We start from the raw sequence: 24,150 nt of genomic DNA on the forward strand, positions 1-24,150 counted from the left end.
TAAGATCGATCATTCGATTCAGTCATTTTATAGAATCGAGAGAGAATCGAGTGTGTTCCAGAATTCCCAATCGATGAAAAGTGGCTGATTTCATGTCGAATCGTCCAGCTTAGTTGATTGAGCAGGATGCAAGAGATCGGTCAATCGCACAGGAATCGACTACTGCTCACACGTCATTCGATCGACTCTGAATCGATTTTTGCATTCAAAGCATGGAGACACAACGTCGGTCAGATCGATTAGTGAAGGTGAAATGCATAGGATATCATTTGCAGTGTGTGGGTTACTAGTCGATTGACTTTGATCAACCAAACTGAAGTAGATTCCTTAATAGTCGATCGCTTTGTTGATTGAATCAAAATTGCTAGACCTTACGGCTTCTCCCTCCCAGACAATGTTACTATAGTGAGTGCTACACTTTAATGGGACATAGTCAATGAGTTCAAATGCATGTTAAAGTGGATCCGAACTTTTGCTCATTGCATAATTGTGTTCCTTTCCTATGGTTTATAGGGCATTCCTCAAGCCAAATACTTTTCTGCTTTTGTTTTAATACTCTAATTCACTATAAACTAAAACCACGCCCACAGGTTTTCAGAGAGCCTTGGCAGTAGCAAGGGCTCATGGGAGTTCAGTCTGGGCAGGAGGAGGAGGAGGAGGAGGTGTTACTAGCCAGAGATTTCAGAGGCAGAGGGGAGGAGGGGGGATTTGGTTTTTTTCACAGGCTGAGTGCTCAAGATACAGATAAGCTTGCCTCTGTGTAATGTTTACAAACAACATGGCTGCTGTCATTGTATCACAGGAAGAAATAATCATTTTCTATTAAAAGCTGTTTGCAGCTAGATTTGCTGTGTAATCTATCTAAACTTTAGATAAGATATATAGACAAGTTACTTGTTATAGTTAGTTTTTAATCTCGGATCCGCTTTAAGTCCCAGAAACAGAACAGTACTGCTTTCCACCCGTAAGCAGGGTTGTGGGGTCAGAATCAAGGAGTCGGATGGATTTGTACCCACTCCATACCCCTCAAAGGCTGTGGAGTCGGAGCAATTTTGGGTACGTGGAGTCAGTGGCTTCATAAACTGTTGGAGCCGGATGCTTATTGTACCAACTACCCAGCCCTGCCGGTCAGGCTGAAATGTTATAGCTTGTTATAATAAGCTAGTTTTTCCAAAACCTCAAATTTTGGAGCAAAATCAGAGCAATGCTTTTACAGAGTTCTGAGTGTTTTCTGACTTCTGAGTGTTTTCGCCTCCTATCAACACAGGTTAAAAGGGGCACAATCCAATGAGTAGCAAACCACAGTCTGATCAGATATACATCAGGGAGTGGTGGTTGATTAACCACCTTGTTTAATTCAATCTTGACCAGATTCCAGCAGAAAAAGGCTGGTAACTGACCAATCCACCACATCTGTTCAGTTTGTACCATACAGCAGTCAGCGCACTGTCATCCCTCCTCTGGCTTCTTGACAAAACCTTACTACTGCGCCCAAACACACCTTCAATGCATTCATTTTCCAAAACTTTAAAAAGTTTACCAAACATTTATTTTGAAGCCAACAGATCACCAAAAGATTACATCAAAGTGACTGAATCTAAAGCCCGTATACAGTACTCGTTATAGTAAACTTTGCTATAGTTAAACTATGTGTACAGTAACTAAAAGGTGCCGTTACACTTACTCGATTTCCCGCCGACAGACAGCAGATTCGATCACTGTGATCAAATCTGCTGTGAAATTGATACGCAAACGCTGACCGATCGACCGATTTCCGTCCGAAATCGATCATTCCCGTCGATCTGTCCATGCGGAAAATTTTGCTCGATCGCCGGCGGGTCGGGAGTGCGTAGATATAGCGGCAATACATTACCTGTTCCGCTGGCGCGTGTCCCCGCGGTCCTTTCTCCGCACTGGGCTCCGGCTGGCTTCACTTACTTCCTGCCGGGGGAAGTTTAAACAGTAGAGCGCCCTCTACTGTTTAAACTTCCCCCGACAGGAAGTAAAGTGAAGCTGAAGCCCAGAGCGGAGAAGAGACAGCGGAGACCGAGGGACTCGTGCCGGCCGGATCAGGTAATGTATGCAGGGGGTGGCGGCAGCGGCAGCTCCACAGATCGTGAATCGGTTTCATAGTGAAATCAATTCAAAATCTGTTTGCAGTGTAGGCAGCCAATAGATCCCTCTTTGATCAGATTCGATCACAGAGGGATCTATCTGCTGATCGATCTGGTGGCAATCGACCAGTGTATGGCTGCCTTTAGTGTCCAGGTTCTGGCCAAGCACCATTAAAAGTATATGGGAGCTGGTATAGTAAACTGGATATAATAGAATTTCTGTTATAGTAAACCTGGTTCTGGCCCCTGCAGTATTCTGTATCTGGCTTAAGTGGAAAGTGGGCGTGCACATGCGTCATATGTCAGTCAGAGATCCATGAGCCGAGGTCAGTGGGCAGGCTGGCAGCCACTTGTAAACTACTTTTCCCCACTTGTAAACTACTTTGCCTCGTCCCTTGCAGTTTACCATTAAGGGATTCTATTGTACATGAGCAATAAAATGGCCCCTTAACAACTGTTGCTTGATCATAAGGCCCCTTTTACACTTGGCCACTGTGTCAGCCCGCATTACGATTCTCCGTCGCAAGGGCCATGCAAGTCTATGGAGGCTTGCACACTTAAAGTGCACCAGAGACAAAGCAACCTGCTTTAATTAATACTTTATACTAGAAGGGACATGAGAACAGACACTTAACCTGCTGCCTGTTTCATTCTGATCTGCACTGTGTGCTTGTAATCCCCCCTGCAAAAACCACTGAGCTCTCAGTCGGCTGCTTTATCAGGACGTTTTATAGCAGTGAGAGCAGTCTGCTCAAGCCTGCCCCCTCTCTGCCTGTGTCCTCCCTATCTGCGAGAGCAGTCTGCTCAAGCCTGCCCCCCCCCCCCCTCTGCCTGTATCTTCTCTATCTGCGAGAGCAGTCTGCTCAAGCCCGCTCCCCTCTCTGCCTGTGTTCTGCTCAAGCCCGCCGCCCTCTCTACCTGCGTTCTCCCTATCTGTGCACAGAACGGCATCACAGAGAGCAGTGCCTGTGATGGGAGAAACAGCTCAGTAAACATAGATGCATTTATCTACCCACTTAATTAGTGTCCCAGCTTGAGTTACACACTTATCCCTCCCCATCTGAGCCAGGAACATACAGAGACACTGCTCAACTGCTCTGATGACTACACAGATCAAATGCAGCAGCAGCAGTTGTGCTTGTCTTTGGTTTTACAAAAATAAGTAAGCGTAATTGAGCCTGTGTGTATATGTCTGCACGTTTTTTTCCCTAATATATACTGTATATGTCCCGGCATACATTTGATGGAGAACTTTACACACAGTGACACTGACCCGGAAGCAGATGGCGGATTTTAGACAGGATGAAAAAAATGAAGAATGAAATGAGCACAGGAGAGCAACAAAAATTACAGGAAAAGCCTGTATTTGGCATACACTTTCGGGGAATATGTTTTTTTTAAAGGTACCTGTATATCTCAGGTTTCCTTTAAAGTGAATGGGAACCGGATTTAAAAAAATGAGACAGATACTTACCCAAGGAGAGGGAAGGCTCTGGGTCCTAGAGCCTTCCGGCTCCTCTCCTGGTCCCCTTGATCCAGTGCTGGCTCGGCCGGTAGCAGTATTTGACTAATTTAGTCAAATACTGCTTTATCTGGCCGAAGGAGGCTTCAGAAGTCTTCAGGGAGCCCGAGTGCTGCTGAAGAAGGGCCGCCCTGTACTGCGCCTGCGCAAGCACGCTCTCTTGCACGCTCACACCTGTGCAGTATGGAGCCGCACGTCTTAGGGAGGACACGGCTCGTGAAGACTTCCAAATACCCTTTTGACGGGGGAATAAAATGGGGGGTGGAGCCAGAACAGGATAGAGAGCACCGAGAGAGGAGAGTGAAGGCTCTATACGACCCAGAGCCTTCCCTCTCTTTAGGTAATTTGCTTCATTTTTTTTTTTAAATGCGGTTCCCATTCACTTTAATGCAATGTAACGTGGTACGCCTGAAGTATCCAAACCGCCGCATTCCGGATGCAAACTCTGCAGCGCATTGCCGCATGATTGGTGCCTACCGCAAGGATTATGCAGCAATGCAAGGCTATGGGCGACGCGGTAAGTGTAAATGACATGTGTGAATTGCATATGGGCCAATGAATAAAATTGATTATTTTTTTACAATATTACAATATTGTTTACAATATTAATTTATTATTTAGTTCATGATTGCCCATTGTGAAATCTTTCCTTTCCCTGATTTACATTCTAAAATGTCACAGGTGGTGATATCTTTAGCTCTGCCAGGAGATCTGTACGGAATGTTTGTTACTGAGAGTTCTATGCACAGAGGGAGATATTGCTTGCTTGGCAGTTGGAAAAAGTCGTTATTTCCCACAATGCAATGAGGGTTCACAGACAGCAAATGGTCAGGACCATGGTCTTGACATCACATTGTGGGAGGGGTTTCAACACAATATCGGCCACACAGTCCACCCTGATGCTTTATTTAAGAAAAGGTAAAGATGTCTCGTGGGAAAGGGGGTATCAGCTACTGATGGGAATAAAGTTCAATCCTGGGTTACAGTTCCTCTTTCAGAGGCTAAAATATCCTTTTCAACTTATGCTTATAGCTTTGCAAGAAGAAAAAACAAATCAGTGAGGGGGGGGGGGGGAGCTGAATGTGTAGAGCAGCAGAGAGTCCTGGGCATTTACAAAGTCTAACTGAGCTGATAAAATGCAGTAGTTGTTTTGAGCAGACAAAAACAATTTAGATATAGATCTTATTTTTTTGTATCAGAGATACGCTGTAATTACTTACCGTCTGAAAGGAAAGCAGACATAAAAAAAATCTGAAAAACTATCCACACAGATTAAAATCATCATCAGGCCTAAGAATCTGCAGTAATAGTGTTCGTTTTTCCTCTCTCGTTTCCCTCACCTGCTGGCTAAAATAACGAGCTGTGTTTACAAACCATTAATGAACGTCCTTTATATTCCAGCACAGCTGCCTATAGTGTAATTGCTACAAAATAACCAGCGGAGGACGGAGTCTTTGAACCAAATAAAGATGAAAAGACATGGGCAGTAATTAGAGAATGATTTGGTTGTATTCAAGAAGACCGGACAGATCAAGCCAAGGTGACCACCCACAGTGACGGCTTCTGCCAACAGCCCACAGGTTATAATGTCTATAGCCAGGCTGGTGGAATGAAATGCTAATTAGGCAGAAAGGGAATACAGACTAACAGGTGGTTGTTTTCTGTTTACTTATATTATTTTGTGTATTCATTACTATGGGCTATTTTGTAAAGCAGCAGTGTCAGAATTCTAGCGGTTTATTTATGCAGGAAAAGCTGTCATATGTGTATGTTTTCAGTTTTAATGTTCTATCCAAACTTTCATTGTAAACTGTAAAGTTGGGGTACTTCTTTAAAATATTGCTCTGGGACATCTCAGCATATTCCAGGCAGTGAAACCTATTATATTATTTTAGTTACTAAAGCTAAAATATTTTTTGTTTATGTTACAAACTTCTTTCAAATGTCAAGGTTGTAGATAAGTGTACTGTGTGAAGACTGAAAAGAAGTTTAAAAGTCACATTACTGCAGCAATCATATATATATATATATATATATATATATATATATATATATATATATATATATATATATATATATATATATATATATATATATATATATATATATATATATATATATATATATATATATATATATATATATATATATATATATATATATATATATTTGCTCAGTTCTTACACATAAATATTATTAATTTAAATATTAATAATCAATATAGTCCTAAAGAAAGAAATACTTATTGTTAAAACCTATAATTGCATATAATAGAATCTATTACTTTGAAATACAGTTTAAAAGCTGGATTCTGCCAGCGATACTTTGAGACACTAAAACATTTGCATAAGATTGTTTTAGTTCTAGAAGATTGTTTCTATGTTCTTCTTGCTTGAAGGACGTCTCAGCTAGCTGAACACTGATAATAAATGCTATGTTTTGGGAAAATTCATCAACTATATAAAACAATAAGAGGTTTTCCCAATTATTTCAAAATTAGTCAATGGTGACCTCTGCCATTGGAAAATATTAAATTTATTTATTTCTAAGTGACAAATTTATAGAACAGGATTTTAAATTAAGTTTTAGTATGCAATTATATTTTATATGATTAATTGTTTTAAGAATTATATAATAAGTTATATATTTAAAAGGGATACTGTAGGGGGGGGTCGGGGGAAAATGAGCTGAACTTACCCGGGGCTTCTAATGGCCCCCCACAGGCATCCTGTGCCCGTGCAGCCACTCACCGATGCTCCGGCCCCACCTCCAGTTCACTTCTGGAATTTCAGACTTTAAAGTCAGAAAACCACTGCGCCTGCGTTGCCGTGTCCTCACGCCCGCTGATGTCACCAGAAGTGTACTGCGCAGACACAGACCATACTGGGCCTGCGCTGTGCGCTCTTGATGACATCAGCGGGATCGAGGACACGGCAACGCAGGCGCAGTGGTTTTCAGACTTTAAAGTCTGAAATTCCAGAAGTGAACCGGAGGCGGGGCCGGAGCATCGGTGAGTGGCTGCGCCAACACAGGATGTCTGCGGGGGACCATTAGAAGCCCCGGGTAAATTCAACTCATTTTCCCCTGACCCCCCCCCCCCTACAGTATCCCTTTAAATAAGTATATTATAAGCCCTGTATGTTTCAATAAGCCTTACATTGCTGAAGACTCTTACGGGTCTGTATTACAGTGTCAACCTGACCAATCTTATGTCTGGGAAAGGACAGACACATTCCAAACTAATTAGCAGAAGAACACATTATCAGAAATGCGTCATAAATGACATAGTTTAATGTCTGAAAGACCAAATGTCTGGTGCAAATAAGTCAACCAGCAGACAAGGTGACGTCCATTTTTTAAGAACTGCGTCAGAAATGACCCAATATCAAATGTCAGAATGTATAAACACTCCAAATGACATTAATTCTCATGAGAGAAGGTAATTAAGGAATTTATAAACAATAATATTATGACTTAGGTATTCAAATCATGATAAAGCATTGACGCACGGAAGCTTCAGCCAATCAGAACCTGGGAGTTAGGGAAATTCCAGATTAGGCAGCCATATTGCATCTGATCAAAGTAGGAGCTGAAAGCTCATAGTTTGCACTAGCCTACAAATCTCCTGAGAAGACACATGAGGCAGAAGCTACCTTCCCACACGTGGTTCTAGATGCTGAAGAGATGACAGAGAAGGGGTAATATGTTTAATAGTCTGGTGATTTACTTTATTCATTTTTCAGCATTAGGTTCTGCTAAAATGTTAACAAGAAGTTTTTTTAGAAGCTACTTTTTATGCTAAACGTGTTTCGGGTAGGTAGAAGAAAGGACGGGAGGAGAAACCGGGAGCCCAATCTAGTGTAGAATTGTGAGTGAAGGTAAAAGATCTTCAAACATAAAGAGCTATTATACTCACAAAGGTGGGTTGCAATAACAGCAACCACTAGAATACCTTGTGAGGAAGTAACGTCCCCACTCGGCCTTGTCGGCTAATGGTCTCAGCTCCTTCAAAAAGATCCACTGGAACAGTGGTGACCCCAAAGGAGGGGTGAAAACGTCTGTAGAAGGGTTTAAGAAAGAATTTACACAGTTTAAGTGTATTTCATAAGCTAAAAACTGTTATTCGTGAAAGTAAAAAAGTTTTAGGAAGGTCCTACCTCAAAGAAGCAGTCCATCCATTAGATTCAATAAAAGATAGAAACTTTATTGGGCACTTAACTGACAACGCGTTTCGTGGTGAAGACCGCTTCCTCAGGTCGAATACTGTGCCTTTAGGAACAAACAGGGCACATAGGATAGCATAAATACACTTGGTGGTACAACTTTACATCAGAAAACATTTGTACTATTTAGTGAAACATAAAAGTTGGGGGGTGAAGCATATTAAAATGTACAATATAAGCATAGACAAAAAAGTGCATTAGCATTTTTAGTGAACAGAGCAGCGATGTATGTGGGATATAGTAAACCATGGCTATGAGCGCAAACACATGTTTAAATAGAGGTATGGGAGCAAGCACAAATTAGAAAGGAGGTATCAAGTATCTAATTTGTGCTTGCTCCCATACCTCTATTTAAACATGTGTTTGCGCTCATAGCCATGGTTTACTATATCCCACATACATCGCTGCTCTGCTCACTAAAAATGCTAATGCACTTTTTTGTCTATGCTTATATTGTACATTTTAATATGCTTCACCCCCCAACTTTTATGTTTCACTAAATATTACAAATGTTTTTTTAAACTCCGAATAATGTCAAAAATGTTTTCTGATGTAAAGTTGTACCACCAAGTGTATTTATGCTATCCTATGTGCCCTGTCTGTTCCTAAAGGCACAGTATTCGACCTGAGGAAACGGTCTTCACCGCAAAACGCGTTGTCAGTTAAGTGCCTAATAAAGTTTCTATCTTTTATTGAATCAAATGGACTGCTCCTTTGAGGTAGGACCTTCCTAGTGGCTGGATAGTGAAATGGTTAAGGGCTCTGCCTCTGACACGGTTTTAGGCATTGAACCGGTAACGCGTAAAAATGTATGTGTTAATGTTCCTGCACTAGCGGGAATGCGTAAAAATGTACGCAATGCGGTCCGCCGACCTCCGAGGTTGCCAAGCTGCCAGCGGGGGACTGGAGCAGCAGTGAGTGACTACGAGGGCACAGGATGGCTGCATGGTGCTGGTAGAAGCCCCAGGTAAGTGAAACTCATTTTTTTTATTTTGCTTGAACCTTCCCTTTAAAGAGACTCCGTAACAAAAATTTCATCCGGTTTTCTTCCATCCTACAAGTTCCAAAATCTATTCTAATGTGCTCTGGCTTACTGCAGCATGTTCTATTGTTCTATGTTCTACTATCACCATCTCTGTAATAAATCAACTTATCTCTCTCTTGACAGACTTGTCAGCCTGTGTCTGGAAGGCTGCCAAGTTCTTCAGTGTTGTGGTTCTGTGATGCATCTCCCCCCTCCAGGCCCCTCTCTGCACACTGCCTGTGTATTATTTAGATTAGAGCAGCTTCTCTCTGCTCTATTATCTTTTACAAGCTGGATAAATCCTCCTCTGAGCTGGCTGGGCTTTCACATACTGAGGAATTACATACAGGCAGAGCTGTCTGCACTCTGCAGGAAGAAACAGCCTGACACTTCAGTGGAAGATAGCTGCAGGGGGAAAGAAACACACAAATGATCTCTTGAGATTCAAAAGGAAGGGTGTATGGATGTATTTTCTATGTGTGGACATACTGTACATCAACCTACTTCCTGTTTCGGTGGCCATTTTGTTTGTTTATAAACAAACTTTTTAAAACCGTTTTTAACCACTTTTAATGCGGCGGGGAGCAGCGAAATTGTGACAGAGGGTAATAGGAGATGTCCCCTAACGCACTGGTATGTTTACTTTTGTGCGATTTTATCAATACAGATTCTCTTTAAAGCAGACCTGAAATGAGAGGGATATGAAGGCTGACATATTTCCTTTTGAACAATACTGGTTGCCTAGCAGTCCTGCTGATCTTTAGCTGTAGTAGTGTCCGAATCACACACTTGAAACAAGCATGTGGCTAATCTTGTAAGATTGTCAGCAACACCTGATCTGCATGCTCGTTGGTGTTGCTGACAATCTATGGCAGTCTATGGCTAAAAGTATTGGAGGCAGAGGAGAGGATTAGCAGGACAGCCAGGCAACTGGTATTTTTTAAACGGAAATAAATATGGCAGCCTCCATATCCCTCTCACTTCAGGTATCCTTTAAGGATGTTACTACTGCTAGACATACAAATTCTACAGGAAGGGAGTGACTCCAGCTTTCACAGTACTGGCTCATTAGGAACAAAGCACAAGTCACAAGCACAAGAACTTGTATATCACATGACTGCACTTACTTGCTGTATCCAAAATTAACGGACTGGTCACTGAGAATCTCAAACTGGATTGGACGATCCCCCATGCAGTATTTTCTCAGCAGCTCCATACATGTGTGAAGTGTCCTCCTGGAGGGCTTGTTGTCATGGAAGAGATCCCCACCGAGCAGCAAGAAGTCAACCTGGGCAAAGTTGTGAAAATTACTATTAATACTATTTTAGTACTCTTTGAGTCAGAACAAAACTCAGCATGCTAAAATGTGAAAATAATTAGCGGCAGTGCGGCTCACATCACAAGCAATTCCATTGGCGATCAGCAGACCTCTCCTCTTCTGCGTGGCTCCCCCTAGTGAAGGGTTCTACTGATCACCTCATCAGCAGAAACATTTGGCAGAGGAAGTCATGCAAGAGAAAAGTCGTTTTCACTCAGCGCTGGAATCACTTGTGAGGAGAGCCACTTTACACAGGGAACGGAGGAGGGAAGCGGGGGGGGGGGGGGGGGGGTACAGGAAGAGACACGAGGGGGAGACAGGAGAGGAGACTGGGATACACGGGGAGGACAGAAGGGGGACACAGGACGAAAAGGGGGATACACAGGGGGACATAAGGGGGCAAAGGAGGACACCATGGGACACACTGGGGAAGCAAAGGCGGACGCATGGGGGACAGAAGGGGACACAATAGGGGACACACAGGAGGACAATTATTGGGGGAGAACATATACAAGAAACTCCTTGAACATGGACGCACCATGTTTAGTACCTTATATACTCGCATATAAGCCTCATTTTTCAGCACAAAAAAAATGTGCTGAAAAATTACCCCTCGGCTTATATGCGAGTTATTGGAGCAGAACAGATGGCTGAACAGTTTTTGTTACAGGCAGAGGAGCGCAAGTATCATGCACTAATGATCCTGCCCTTGCCAGCTCACTCCCTGCAGTGTCCCGGCACCCCATCCACTGCAACATGGTGTGCAGAGTGCGCTGCTCAAGGTTACCTGTGTCCCCTGGCTTGTGGAGGGAAGTGTGCAAGCAACGTGTCAGAGGTGCAATGATCGGGGATCCTTCATGAGCTGTGCCTCATATCTATGACACCATCTAGTGGCATCTTGAGACACAGATATATCATCCTTGGGGCACATCTGGCTATGGGGAGGGGGGCTGACTTCTTCTGAGGGCTCGTCTGGCTACTGTGGAGGGGGCTATACTGGGGGGGGGGGGCTTATAAACGAGTCAGTCACCTTTTCCTGGTTTCTGGGGGAAAGTGGGTACCTTGGCTTACATGCTTGCAATCTAAACCTAGGTGCGTCTTATATTCTAGAGTGTCTTATATTCCCAAAACTACGGTGCCTAGCAATTATAGCCATAGATGTCTTTACTCCTGAATGTGCAATTATTATTCAGTGGGGGGAAATGCATTTAAATCAATGTTAAATTGACTTTTTTATGATTTTGAAAGCAGTGTTTCAATCTGCTTTACATAACAATGAACCCGTGAGCAATGAGTCCCTGGGAAAACCCAACAAAAAATGTAACAAATGAAAAAAAGATACTCAGATCAAAAGTTTCCTAAGTAGTATATATTAATTCAGGATGCGTACAGCATTGGGGAGTTCAGTATGAAGTACGCTATGTCCTCCTAGTGAAAGGGAACAATGAATAAACTCCCAGGAGCCTTCTCTACCTTTTTATTCTCTAAATAGAGCATCATCTGATGTTATTACAAACAACATTAAAATTTGGGTAAAAAAAAAAAAAAAAATCAGTAAAAACAGCAAAAAGCAAAGTTAACAGACAAAAACGTGTTTAACAATGTACAGAGAGGAGGCGACAGCCTAATGGAAAGCTTTTACAAAACCAACTTTATACGGTTTATCGCATGAAAAACAAACCCGGCAACCTGTGATTGTTTTTTTGTTTTGTTTTGTTTTTACACTGCACCAGAGATAAAAGATTTTGGCTTGTTTTTTGGTACAAAGGGAGCAGTTTAGGGCTGGTTCATAAATGTTACGACTTCGTTGAAATGCAATCAAGCTCTGTCCATTCAAATGAATGGGGGCCCTTTTTAAACAACGGTTCTGGCTTTTCATGTCTTTCGTGTGAAAGATGAATATGGGGGTCTAGTGATTTATTTGTAAAATCCTGTAAATTTACTTGTACTGTGTATAGATTTCATTGTATATGTGTAAATATGCAGCTCATGTTGTCTCTGTATGACATCCGATACTGTTTGCTTAAAGAGACACTGAAGCGAAAAAAAATATATGATATAATGAATTGGTTGTGTACTATGAATAATTACTAGAAGATTAGCAGCAAAGAAAATATTCTCATATTTTTTTTTCAGGTATATAGTGTTTTTTCTAACATTGCATCATTCTCTAATATGTGCAGATTACACAACACTCTGCATTCAAAATGATTCTTTCAGAGCAGTCTGTGAACTAATGACCTCTCCTCTGCCAGAGGAAAAGTAAATAGTTAACTAACAGTTGAGATAATAAAAGTCAGAAAACAGCCCTCTCCACGACTTTTGAAAGTCGTAGAGATAATGGCTTTTTTGCATAGAGATAACAACTGGCGTTTCTTAACTCTTCCTGTACTGGAAACAATTAGACTGATGTATCTGATCTTAATGTTTTATGTCTTAGCTGTACTACACATACAAATCATAATATCATAGTTTTTTTTTCGCTTCAGTGTCTCTTTAAAGAGTAACTGTTAGGCATTAAATACAAAATTAATATTCTAGTGCAGGCTGTTACAATAGTCAAGAGGATGCTAACCAGGCAAATCCAAACTTTAAAATCAATCTTACTGTGCTCCTTCTCTCCCCATGCCCCCAGGCTCTATAATGGTACGCAGACTAACACAGATGCGAAAGAGAAGTGACATGGCACGCTGTATCAGTCTGATTGGCTGAAGCCTCTGTCACTCACCTCTCTGCGCTGTGATTGGTGACCTGCTCTCCCCTTCACTCTCCATGTTTCAGCCACATTAGTGCGCAGGGAGGGGCCAGAGGCTGTCTCCTGTCACTGTCCTCGGCCTCCCTCCTCCAGAGGCATGTGGGCTCCCTTCTCTGCTGCATCTGCCGCCCGCAGAATTCTCCCTCTTCCCCGTGCTGAATATTGGGGAAGGATAAAGGAGCTGCACACAGACATGGTTCCAGGAGCTGCCGTTCCCTTCTATACTCTCTGCACTGCCTGTGGCCGGTGGTAGTGCAGAGAACAGATGGGAATGCCAGCACTTGGATACATTATTAGGTGAGTCTGTGCCTGCTGCCTTTATCCTCCCCGCTCTGCTCTGAATCAGTGCGGGGAGGAGGGGGATGCGGAGGGGGGGGATTCTTTAACCTGGAGGGCACAAGATGGCCCCTGCCAGGAAAATAATATAAATTGAAAATTAAAAGAAACGAAGACATGCACAGTGCAACATCTGATATGTAAGTAGAGCAAGCATTTATCTACTTACATATTTTTTGTGGGGGAGCATATGATGGATAACAGTTGTTCTTTAACCACCTTAGCGGTAATGACGAGCTCAGCTCGTCGATTACCGCTGCAGTGGATATCTCCGGCCCCTGTGGGCCGATTTTGATCATTTTTTTTTCATACACGCAGCTAGCACTTTGCTAGCTGCGTGTGGGGTCTGATCGCTGCCGCTCCGCGGCGATCCGCCGCTAGCAGCGGCGTAAGGGAGCCCCCCCCGCCCAGACCCCTTGCACAGCCTGGCCAATCAGTGCCAGGCTGCGCTATGGGGCTGGATCGGACACCCGCCGACGCCATGACGTGGATGACGTCATCCCGATCGTCGCTATGGCGATGAGGGAAGCCAAGCAGAAAATCCCATTTACAACAGGATTTTCTGCTTGCTATAAAAGCCGGCGGCGATCGCACTAGATGGGCAGATGCGCCCTCTAGTGGTGAATCATCTAGCTAACTGAAAGTTAGCTACAATGATTCACAGAAAACTATCTGCACGCCACCCTGGCGATTTTAACAGAACACCAGGGTGGTTAAAGAGGAGCGGTCAGCCATACTATCTCAGAAAAAAAAAAGAACACATAGATAAGTAGATAAATACTTGCTCTACTTACATGACATATGTATTGCACTGTCCCGTTTTAATTTTAGTGATTTTTCTACAGTAAAAAAAAGAGAAAATCCTTCTTAGCATTTCCCATTTTAACTGTGGCTATTTTGAAGCCAATCCTGGTGTCATTTCCTCCCTTACTCTCCTCTGCCTGATTGTGTATGCATTGCCCGCCCTCCACTATAGAAACTGCATTGTCTAAGCATGAGAAATATTGGCCAGTCAGAGAGGAACAGAGGTGTGGGAGGGGAAAACAGGAGGGAAAGAGGCTTCAGCCAATCAGGCTGTATTAGTTAAGTCTGAGGGTAGAGTAGAGAAGCAAAAAAGGTCAACCCAGCATGCCCTGCAACTTCCTTTGTGAGTAACAAATGAGAGTCAGGTAAACTGGGGAATGATCATTTATCAACAAGAAAAGTAATAGTGATTTTAACTTTTTAATTGCCTGGTTAGCAGCCTTATTAATTGTTTACCAGATAAAAATAAATAATTGATTTTTGATTTTATGCCCGACAGTTACACTTTAAAACAAATACATCATCATTAACCTATTTTGGTTCCTGGACGTAGAAACTACGTCCAGGAACCATGCGCGCTACCGCGCACTCCCGGCCGCGGATTCGGTAGCCAGGGAATCAATGTATCGGGCTATGGTGGCCGATCACTGATTCCTCTCCCCCGCTGAAAAAGCGACAGCTTCTCTCGGAAGCTGCGCCTTTTCTGGCCGTTCCCTGCCCGATGCGTCACTCTAAGCGTGTGCTACGCTTAGAGTGACGTCATGTAAACAAACTCATGGCCGCCATCTTGTGGCCAAAAAGTAATACTACAACTGAAAATAAAAAAAAATTAAAATGAACACACATTTACATTATAAATCTATTGATTACCCCCCCACCCTCCCAAAACTACACAAATAAAATGTTTACTATTAAAAAAAAACAAAAAACATTACAATAAAAAAAAATACATGTAAATATTTACCTAAGGGTCTAAACTTTTTTAAATATCAATGTAAAGATGAAATATTTCTATATTTTTTTTATTTTAAACTTGTTAATAGTGACAGATGCAAAATGGAAAAAATGCACCTTTATTTCCAAATAAAATATTGTCGCCATACATTGTGATAGGGACATAATTTTAACGGTGTAATAACCGGGACATATGGGCAAATACAATATGTGAGTTTTAATTATGGAGGCATGTATTATTTTAAAACTATAATGGCTGAAAACTGAGAAATAATGAATTTTTCATTTTTTTTCTTATTCTTCCTGTTAAAATGCGTTTACAGTAAAGTGGCTCTTAGCAAAATGTACCCCCCAAAGAAAGCCTAATTGGTGGCGGAAAAAACAAGATATAGATCAGTTCATTGTGATAAGTAGTGATAAAGTTATAGGCTAATGAATGGGAGGTGAACATTTCTCACGTGAAAACCACGGAACCTGAATGGGTTAAGGAAAGGCCACTATTGTCATCTTGAGTGGATTTTCATACTGAGTGATTATGCGTAAAAGAAAGAAGTATGGCACAGACAATGTCTACAAGATATCGGCCATCCAGACTGTCTATAACCAAGAAAACAGTAGTTAAGAGAACATCATATTAGCCGCACTACAAAAATGACATACAGTACATTGTACTGGCAGAGATTGTTGACTTTCTATAGTAATTAACGATTTACCTTGGACTCTATAAACTGATTAGACATTTAAACTGAAGCAATCCACTGATTGTACATTTAAACTGAAGCAATCCACTGATTGGACATTTAAACTGAAGCAATCCACTGATTGGACATTTAAACTGAAGCAGTCCACTAATTGGACATTTGAAGTAAAGTATCGATGTACGCCTATGTGGGTATGCCATTTGGGACTACCTTTAAATGTCATCTGTAGATCTTGAGGTCTTGTCTCTTTAAATTTGGATCCACTCTTTTATCATTAACCCCCTTGGCGGTATGAAAAATACCGCCAGGGGGAAGCGCAACAGTTTTTTTTAATTTTTTTTTTTTTTTTATCATGTAGCGAGCCGAGGGCTCGCTACATGATAGCCGCTGCTCAGCGGCATCCCCCCAGCCCCGCCGATCGCCTCCGGCGATAGGCGATCAGGAAATCCCGTTCAAAGAACGGGATTTCCTGGAGGGCTTCCCCCGTCGCCATGGCGACGGGGCGGGATGACGTCACCGACGTCAGCGACGTCGGGACGTCATTGGGAGACCCGATCCACCCCTCGGCGCTGCCTGGCACTGATTGGCCAGGCAGCGCTCGGGGTCTGGGGGGGGGGGGGCCGCGCGACGCACCGGATAGCGGCGATCGGGCGCGCGGCGGCGGCGATCGGGGTGCTGGCGCAGCTAGCAAAGTGCTAGCTGCGTCCAGCAAAAAAAAAATTAAGCAAATCGGCCCAGCAGGGCCTGAGCGGCACCCTCCGGCGGCTTACCCCGTGTCACACACGGGGTTACCGCTAAGGAGGTTAAAGGGACACTTAAGCCAGGAAAAAAAAAAATGAGTTTTACTCACCTGGGGCTTCTACCAGCCCCCTGCAGCAGTGCACTGGGCACGCGTAGCTTTCTCCGCATTCCCGACTGTAATTAGCGCTATTGCGGGCCGCAACGCGTACAAAAATTGCCGCATATCTATGCGTTCGTAATGCGGCAACGCGTATTTTTGTAATAGTGCTAATTGCAATAGCGCTAATTGCAGTCGGGAATGCAGAAAGAGCTACGCGTGGCCAGTCCGGTCGGGCCTGTCAGCAAAAACGAAACTAGCTGGCAGCGGGGGACCAGAGGATTAGTGAGTGGCTGCGAGGGCACAGGGCTGCTGCAGGGGGCTGGTAGAAGCCCCAAGTGAGTAAAAGTCATTTTTTTTCCTGACTTAAGGTTCACTTTAAGGCCCATTTTGGGGACCCTCCTTGGGGATCCCTCCCCCACTCCTCCCCCCTCGAGTACAGCGTTCAATATCTCTACATCTTTTCAACTACTTCTCTCTCCTAGACAATGGTTAAAATTCTCACGTTAAATGTGAAGGGCCTAAATATCCCTCAAAAAAGACTCTCCCTTCTTAGGGATCTCAAAAGATTGAACGTTGACATAGCTATGCTCCAGGAGACACATCTTCGTACAATAGATGTGGTTCGATTAACGAATAAACACTACCCCACAGTACACCTAGCTTCAGGTGTCGTCAAACGGGCAGGAGTAGCCATCCTATGCAAAGCATCCCTCCCGCTACAAATTACTAAAACTATACAGGACCCTAAGGGTCATTACCTGATTCTTCTCGGTAATCTAGCGGGGAAACCCCTCACATTAGCAAATGTATATGTTCCCAACACCCAACAAATCTCTTTTCTCTCCTCGTTTCTTCTTAAACTACATAAAGTACAAATAGGCACTTAGGGGGAGACTTCAACCTTGCATTCTCTTCATGTTTAGACAGAAGCCCTCCAAAACCCCCTTCCTCAGCAGCCACCCACGACCGCAATTCTCGTATATTTAGGGTTTTAATGAGGAAATATAAGTTACTTGATCTTTGGAGAATTGCTAATCCTACCCAAATAGACTATACTTTCTACTCTCCCCCCCCCCCCCCCACGCTTCTCACTCTCGCCTCGATTACTTTTTCTCCAACGCACCCCTCATCCCCTCACTCCTAGAATTGGACATCCACCCAACTGCCTGGTCAGACCATCACAGTGTTACTATCCAGTTAGACTGGTTGCGTACCTTCCATAAACCCCTCCACTGGAGACTCAATGAAACATTATTGCAAGATAAAACTTTTACATCTAAACTAACTGAAGAACTACGTTCATTTTTCCAAATCAATACTGACACAGTCTCATCCCAAGGCATATTATGGGAAACACACAAAGCCTTCATCAGAGGTCTATTCATAGCCGAGAGTTCTAGACGTAAGAAATTATTTTCCCATAAACTATTGTCTCTCCAAACTGCCCTTTCCAAGGCTCAATCCATCTATAAAACCGACTCGACACAAGACCACTACTCCCAAGTCCAGCAACTAAAACAACACTTCCCTTCCCATCAATCAGACCAATTAGAGAAAAGTCTAAGATGAACTAAGCAACTCTTCTTTGAGAGGGGTAATAAGAGGGGTAATAAACCTAACACTATACTGGCACGCAAATTAAACCCTAAACTGTCACAACATTCGATTTACGCTATGAAGGACCCAGAAGGTACCACCCATTACGACCCCCATAAGATAGCTTAAATCTTCACAAACTACTATGAACAACTATATAGCTTGCCAGACCAAAACGAGGATCCATCTTTTTTCTCCAGAGTTGACGCTTTCTTAGCCCATCTTGGTCTCACTAAACTCACAGAATCGCAACAAAAACAACTCAACTCCCCCATTACCACCTCAGAACTGGCTGAAGTTTTAAAATTTCTACCATCCTCTAAGTCACCCGGCCCAGACGGCCTTCCTTACTCATATTATAAAAAATTCCAGTCCATTCTCTTACCCCACTTATCTACCTTAGCCTCTAAAATTATAAGGCAATATTCCCCAACCCCCCCCCCCCCCACCACCACGATGCTCGCCTCCCTTTTGACGGTGATTCCCAAAGAAGGGAAAGACCCCCAATTACCACAGAGTTACAGATCAATCTCACTTCTTAACTCGGACCTCAAAATCATTACTAAGGCCCTCGCCAATCGTCTTAACCCATTACTCACTTCCCTAATCAGCAATGATCAAGTTGGCTTTATCTTAGGTCGACAGGCAGGAGATAACACCAGAAAGGCCATAAACTTAATCTCTCTTATGAACAGAATTGGAAAGCCTTCTCTGCTTCTAAGTTTGGACGCAGAGAAGGCCTTTGACCGCCTTTCTTGGTCTTATCTCTTCCAAGTTTTAAAACACCAAGGCTTTGACGGCCCGTTTATAACACTGCAGTGTTCTCCCCAGGCTCTTTTAGCCGGGTGCTCCACCCGGCTAGTTTTGGTGAGCACCTGGCTGTCATCAGCTCACCTCCTTCTATTCTAAGCAGAGTTGCACACAGAAGCATCGGCCCTGCATTCTCTCATCTCGCCCCACCCAGCTACTTTTTCATGCCACCCGGCTGGATAAAAATTCTGGATAGAACACTGCACTACTAAAATTTCTATACTCTAACCCTACTTCCACTCTGAAACTCCCATTCTCTTCCCCTACCCCCTTCCACATTAAAAATGGCACTAGACAGGGCTGCCCCCTCTCCCCCCTCCTTTTCGCGATTAGTATAGAACCCTTAGCCTGTGCAATCCGACTTAACCAGGACATCCAAGGAATACACCAGAAAAGATACGGACATAAAATATCCCTCTTTGCTGATGACATATTACTTACCCTCTCCTCCCCACTAACATCCCTCCCTGCTTTACACTCTACTATCTCCACCTACGAATCACTTTCTTGCTTTAAGCTGAATAAAGACAAGACGGAAGCCCTTCCAATTAAAATCCCTCCAAATATGTTACTTTCCCTTAAAGCGCACTACCCATACAATTGGAAGACTCGAACTGAAATACTTGGGAATATATCTAACGACCTCATACTCTGACATATATAAGTACAACTTCCCTTCCCTCATCCAGAAAATTCTGCAGGACCTACACAAATGGACGTCCTACAAAATTTCTTGGATTGGTAGGATTTATACACTCAAAATGAACATACTCCCCCGGATCCTATATCTCTTCGAGACCCTTCCAGTGCATGTCCCCTCAAGTCAACTGTCCAGGTTACAGTCAGCCTTCTCAGACTTTGTCTGGAACCACAAATGCCCTAGAGTGTCTAAATTGGTTCTCCTGGCTTCAAGAGAACAAGGGGGCCTAAGTCTCCCCTGCCTCAAACACTACTATCAGGCGGCTCACCTGAGACAACTGACTGAATGGTCAAGCCTGAAAGTCTTCACTAAATGGGCCTTAATCGAAGCAACGGACTTACAACCTTTCTCCCTAGCCTCTTTGATTTGGGTGGACTCCCCTCAGAAAATTACTCACCTGACCCTACTACCTACCATTACCTTCACCATTTGCCTTTGGAGATCCATCAAACCCACGTTAAAACTAAAATCACACCCCTCCCCATTATTTCCCATATTAGGGAACCCTGCCTTTCTACTAGGAATCTCACCAAATTTCATGGCTAGATGGTACTGTATGGGCTACTCCAACCTGCACGACTGGACAGACTTCACTACTGGCAAGCTTATATCCAGATCTAAATTGGAAGAAAAAATAACACTCACCCCCCAAACATCAATGGAATTTAACCAAATCACCCACTTTCTTACTTCCTATATCAATAAAGCTACTTCCCTATCCCTTTGTTCTCCATTTAAAAGACTGTGTTCACATGGAGGTCATCAAAAGGGACTCATCTCCCAGATCTATTCCCTTCTTCAGACTGACTCGGAATCCTTAACCCCTTCCCATTCTTATATGAAGAAATGGGAAGAATCTCTCTCCACCTCCATAGAACTAGAGGACTGGGTAGACATCTGGGAGAATGCTAAACACTCCTCCATGTGCACACAGATCAAAGAGAATATTTATAAAATTTTATTTCGGTGGTACTTAACCCCAGAAGCCCTATCCAAAATGTACCCCGGTTCCTCTGACCTATGCTGGAGACGTTGCTCCCATAAAGGCTCATTGGAACATATTTTCTGGTCCTGCCCACTCATAACCCCTCTATGGAAAGAACTTCAGCACCTCATTTTGATTACTACAGGTGCCACGATCCCCCTTGACCCAATAATTATGTTATTAGGTAAACCACTCCCTGAGGTTGATAAATACACCTCACGCTTAATTACCCATATTTTAACGGCCTGTAGGCTTTCAATTGCCTCAGCTTGGAAAACCATAGCCCCCCCTACCTTATCTGACATCAAATCTAAAATAAATTGGACTAAGAGTATGGAACAGATGACGACTTCCCTAAGAGACACGGAACCCAAATTCCGAAAAATCTGGGACCCGTGGAACCTCTCCAACTCAGACCTCATGCCCCCGTGATGGATCCTACTCCTGGTTCAATTTATTGTACATCCTTCACATACTCTTCTACTCCCCTAAGATAATAAAAATTCGGTCTTAGGCCCCATCACATCCCTTTACTAGGCCTACACGCTCTGGCCTCATGAACGCTGTGCTCGACGACCTCCCACTGGTCCTCACCCTTTTGACTCTTGCCTTCAGTCAATCAATATATTGTTATTTCTTGTTGTTCATTCTATGTTTTTCTCAAAAGTGATATAATAGTCCATAGTTTTAGAGTTATTATAATTGGCAGTTCTAAACTAGGCACTTTCCCTCTGACTAATCTAACAAGGACTTTTGCCTCATGCCGAATCTACCATTTTACCTTCCACCGTATGTTAGAAACAGACTCTTCTCCATGTGTGCTTCTCCGCATAAGCTTTATGTCAGAATCTGACGAATCAGGCTGAAGATACTGTACCTCTTACACTTTGGTTTAACATGTTCTCCCAATGAAAAATAATGTATTGTACTTCCTTACACAACCTGCCTTTTTATGATGTTTCTCATAAACTGTTAATAACAAATAGAAATCGGAATCGCATGCAGTGTGCAGGGAGCCTAACGCCTACTATACACCAGGAAATTCCCTATCAAATTTCAGGTCGAATCAATCACCAATCATTTTTCGACAGGTACGGTCTGAATGCCAATTATTTTTCTGATTGATTTTGTACAGAAGGGATCAGAAAATGAATCAGAAAAAAATCGTTTTGACACAAAATCTGACGGGAAATTGCATGGTGTAGAGACTGTGGTCTCGTGGTCCAGCATATCCGAATAATCTAGAGATATTGTGCTTCTCCGCATAAGTTATATGTCAGAACCTGACGAATCAGGCTGAAGATACTGTACCTCTTACACTTTGGTTTAACATGTTCTCCCAATGAAAAATAATGTATTGTACTTCCTTACACAACCTGCCTTTTTATGATGTTTCTCATAAACTGTTAATAAAAAATAGTGTTACAAAAAAAAAAAAAAAAAAAAAATCGAAATCGCATGCAGTGTGCAGGGAGCCTAACGCCTACTATACACCAGGAAATTCCCTCTCAAATTTCAGGTCGAATCAATCATCAATCATTTTTTCGACAGGTACGGTCTGATTGCCAATTATTTTTCTGATTGATTTTGTACAGAAGGGATCAGAAAAAAATCGTTTTGACACAAAATCTGACGGGAAATTGCATGGTGTAGAGACTGTGGTCTCGTGGTCCAGCATATCCAAATAATCTAGAGATAGCAACATTCAGGTACAGATGCAGATCTTTTGTTAGACACATGTAAACGTCAGAAAAGGATACTTGGCAGAGGGAGCTTTGTGCCCTCCATAGAGGGAATGAATACCAAGCTAAGTGCCGGCACAAGAAAAACATTTTACCGATAGCAACATTCCTCGGCCAAAGGCTTGGTGAAAGCATGTTGGTCGGCTGTACTGACTTTACCGCTCAGAGGCCATTATGCTGTGTTATGTGAGAGACATAATGCTGCACTAGTAAGAGCTCTATGAGAGGTCTACAGGTACCGCTACAGGAGCCATCAGAAGAGCATCTTATGTTTGATCTTCTAAGCCATTAACTGGAGTGGAGGAGTATAAAGTTTCTAACGTTGAAAACTTAGAAGACTTTTCTGTGAAAAGCTTTGCAGCTCTAGTTACTCCCCACGTGATCCACTGCAATTTCGGTTTTGTCGGCCGTTAGGACTTTTAAAGAGACTCTGAAGTCGCTTTTTTTACCTGCTTTTTTGTTGTTGTTTTTTTAAATCCTGTTCAGCATTATATTCCAAATGGATTCTCCGCATTCCCGCGGCAGAACGAGTGATTTATCACCGAGAAATAGCCCTGCAAAGTTCCAGGACTCGCATGGCTTTTCTTCCTGGAAGAGGCAGAGCTTTGACCAGTAGCTCTGCCTCCTCCACAGTCAATCTCCGCCTCTCCCCGCCCCTCTGTCTTCTTTCACTGAGAGGAGCGGGAAGGAGGCGGAGATCTGCAGAAATTGATTGCAGAGAAGGCAGAGCTACAGCGCAAAGCTCTGCTTCCCCCGGGCAGCACAATCTGCGCCCTGCAAAGTCCTGCAAAGTCGTGGAACTTTGCAGGTCTATTTCTCTAGTTAAAAAAACACTCGTTCTACCGCGGGAATGCGGCAATCCACTTGGAATATAATGCTGAACAGTATTAAAGCGGACCCGAACCAAACATTTTTTTAATTCAAAATATTTAGTTGCACCACTCTGACACCTACAAAGATAAATAAACACTCCTTCAAGCCTATGAGCATTTCAGTACATACTTTTCACCCTTCTCTTTTCTCAACTAGGGTTATACAGGTGGCAGCAATTAGCAATTCCTCCATTGCTGGACACCACTTACTCCACCAGTTTGCCGGATTCTGTCCCGGCAATAAAATATGAAAGGAAGGGAGGGGTTCCACCAATAAATGTAAAATATTTTATATTTGTCATCATGCAGCTGAAAAAAGGATGCTATTTATTATTATAAGTTAGAAAATAGATTTTATTTCTGAAATCTTGTATTTTTAATTTGGGTCCACTTTATGTAAAAAAAAAAACGAGACTTCAGAGTCTCTTTAAATACAGTAGAGTCTTGGTTATCCGGCCCCCGACGGGGTCAGCTAATGCCAGATAAGTGTGCTTTCTGGTTGCTTGAGACTCAATGTTAGAAATAGGCCTAGCTAGTACAGTACTATACCACACTCTATATACATACCTTGAACTCTGAGTTATATGTTAAAATAGAATAATCTAAAGTATATTAACCTCGGGGGAGCCATGGAACCCAGTCTTTAAAGCAAACCTGAAGTGAAAATAAACTTATGAATTGTTTGCACAGTGCAGCTAAGAAATAGGAGCACAGATAAGAGTCGCATATTGTTTCCAGTACAGGAAGAGTTAAAAAACGTCAGTTGTAATCTATACAAAAGACCTTCTGTGAGCTCTTCCACCCAACTTGGGTCAAAGACAGTTCTGTTTTCTGAAGCAGTTAAACAACCAAG

General features: G+C 42.9%; 1 protein-coding gene across 7 annotated transcripts in view; it reads right to left on the reverse strand.

The window, feature by feature from the left end:
• MRE11 (MRE11 homolog, double strand break repair nuclease) overlaps nucleotides 1–24,150 on the reverse strand; it is a 656,612-nt gene that overhangs the window by 267,136 nt on the left and 365,326 nt on the right. For all 7 annotated transcript variants that reach the window (XM_068266826.1, XM_068266825.1, XM_068266828.1 and 4 more), the window contains one exon: nucleotides 10,011–10,171. In XM_068266826.1, coding sequence (XP_068122927.1) covers nucleotides 10,011–10,171 — 161 coding nt within the window. The remainder of the gene's footprint in view (nucleotides 1–10,010; nucleotides 10,172–24,150) is intronic.

Source organism: Hyperolius riggenbachi, chromosome 2, assembly GCF_040937935.1.
Source record: "Hyperolius riggenbachi isolate aHypRig1 chromosome 2, aHypRig1.pri, whole genome shotgun sequence".
Taxonomy (NCBI): Eukaryota; Metazoa; Chordata; class Amphibia; order Anura; family Hyperoliidae; genus Hyperolius; species Hyperolius riggenbachi.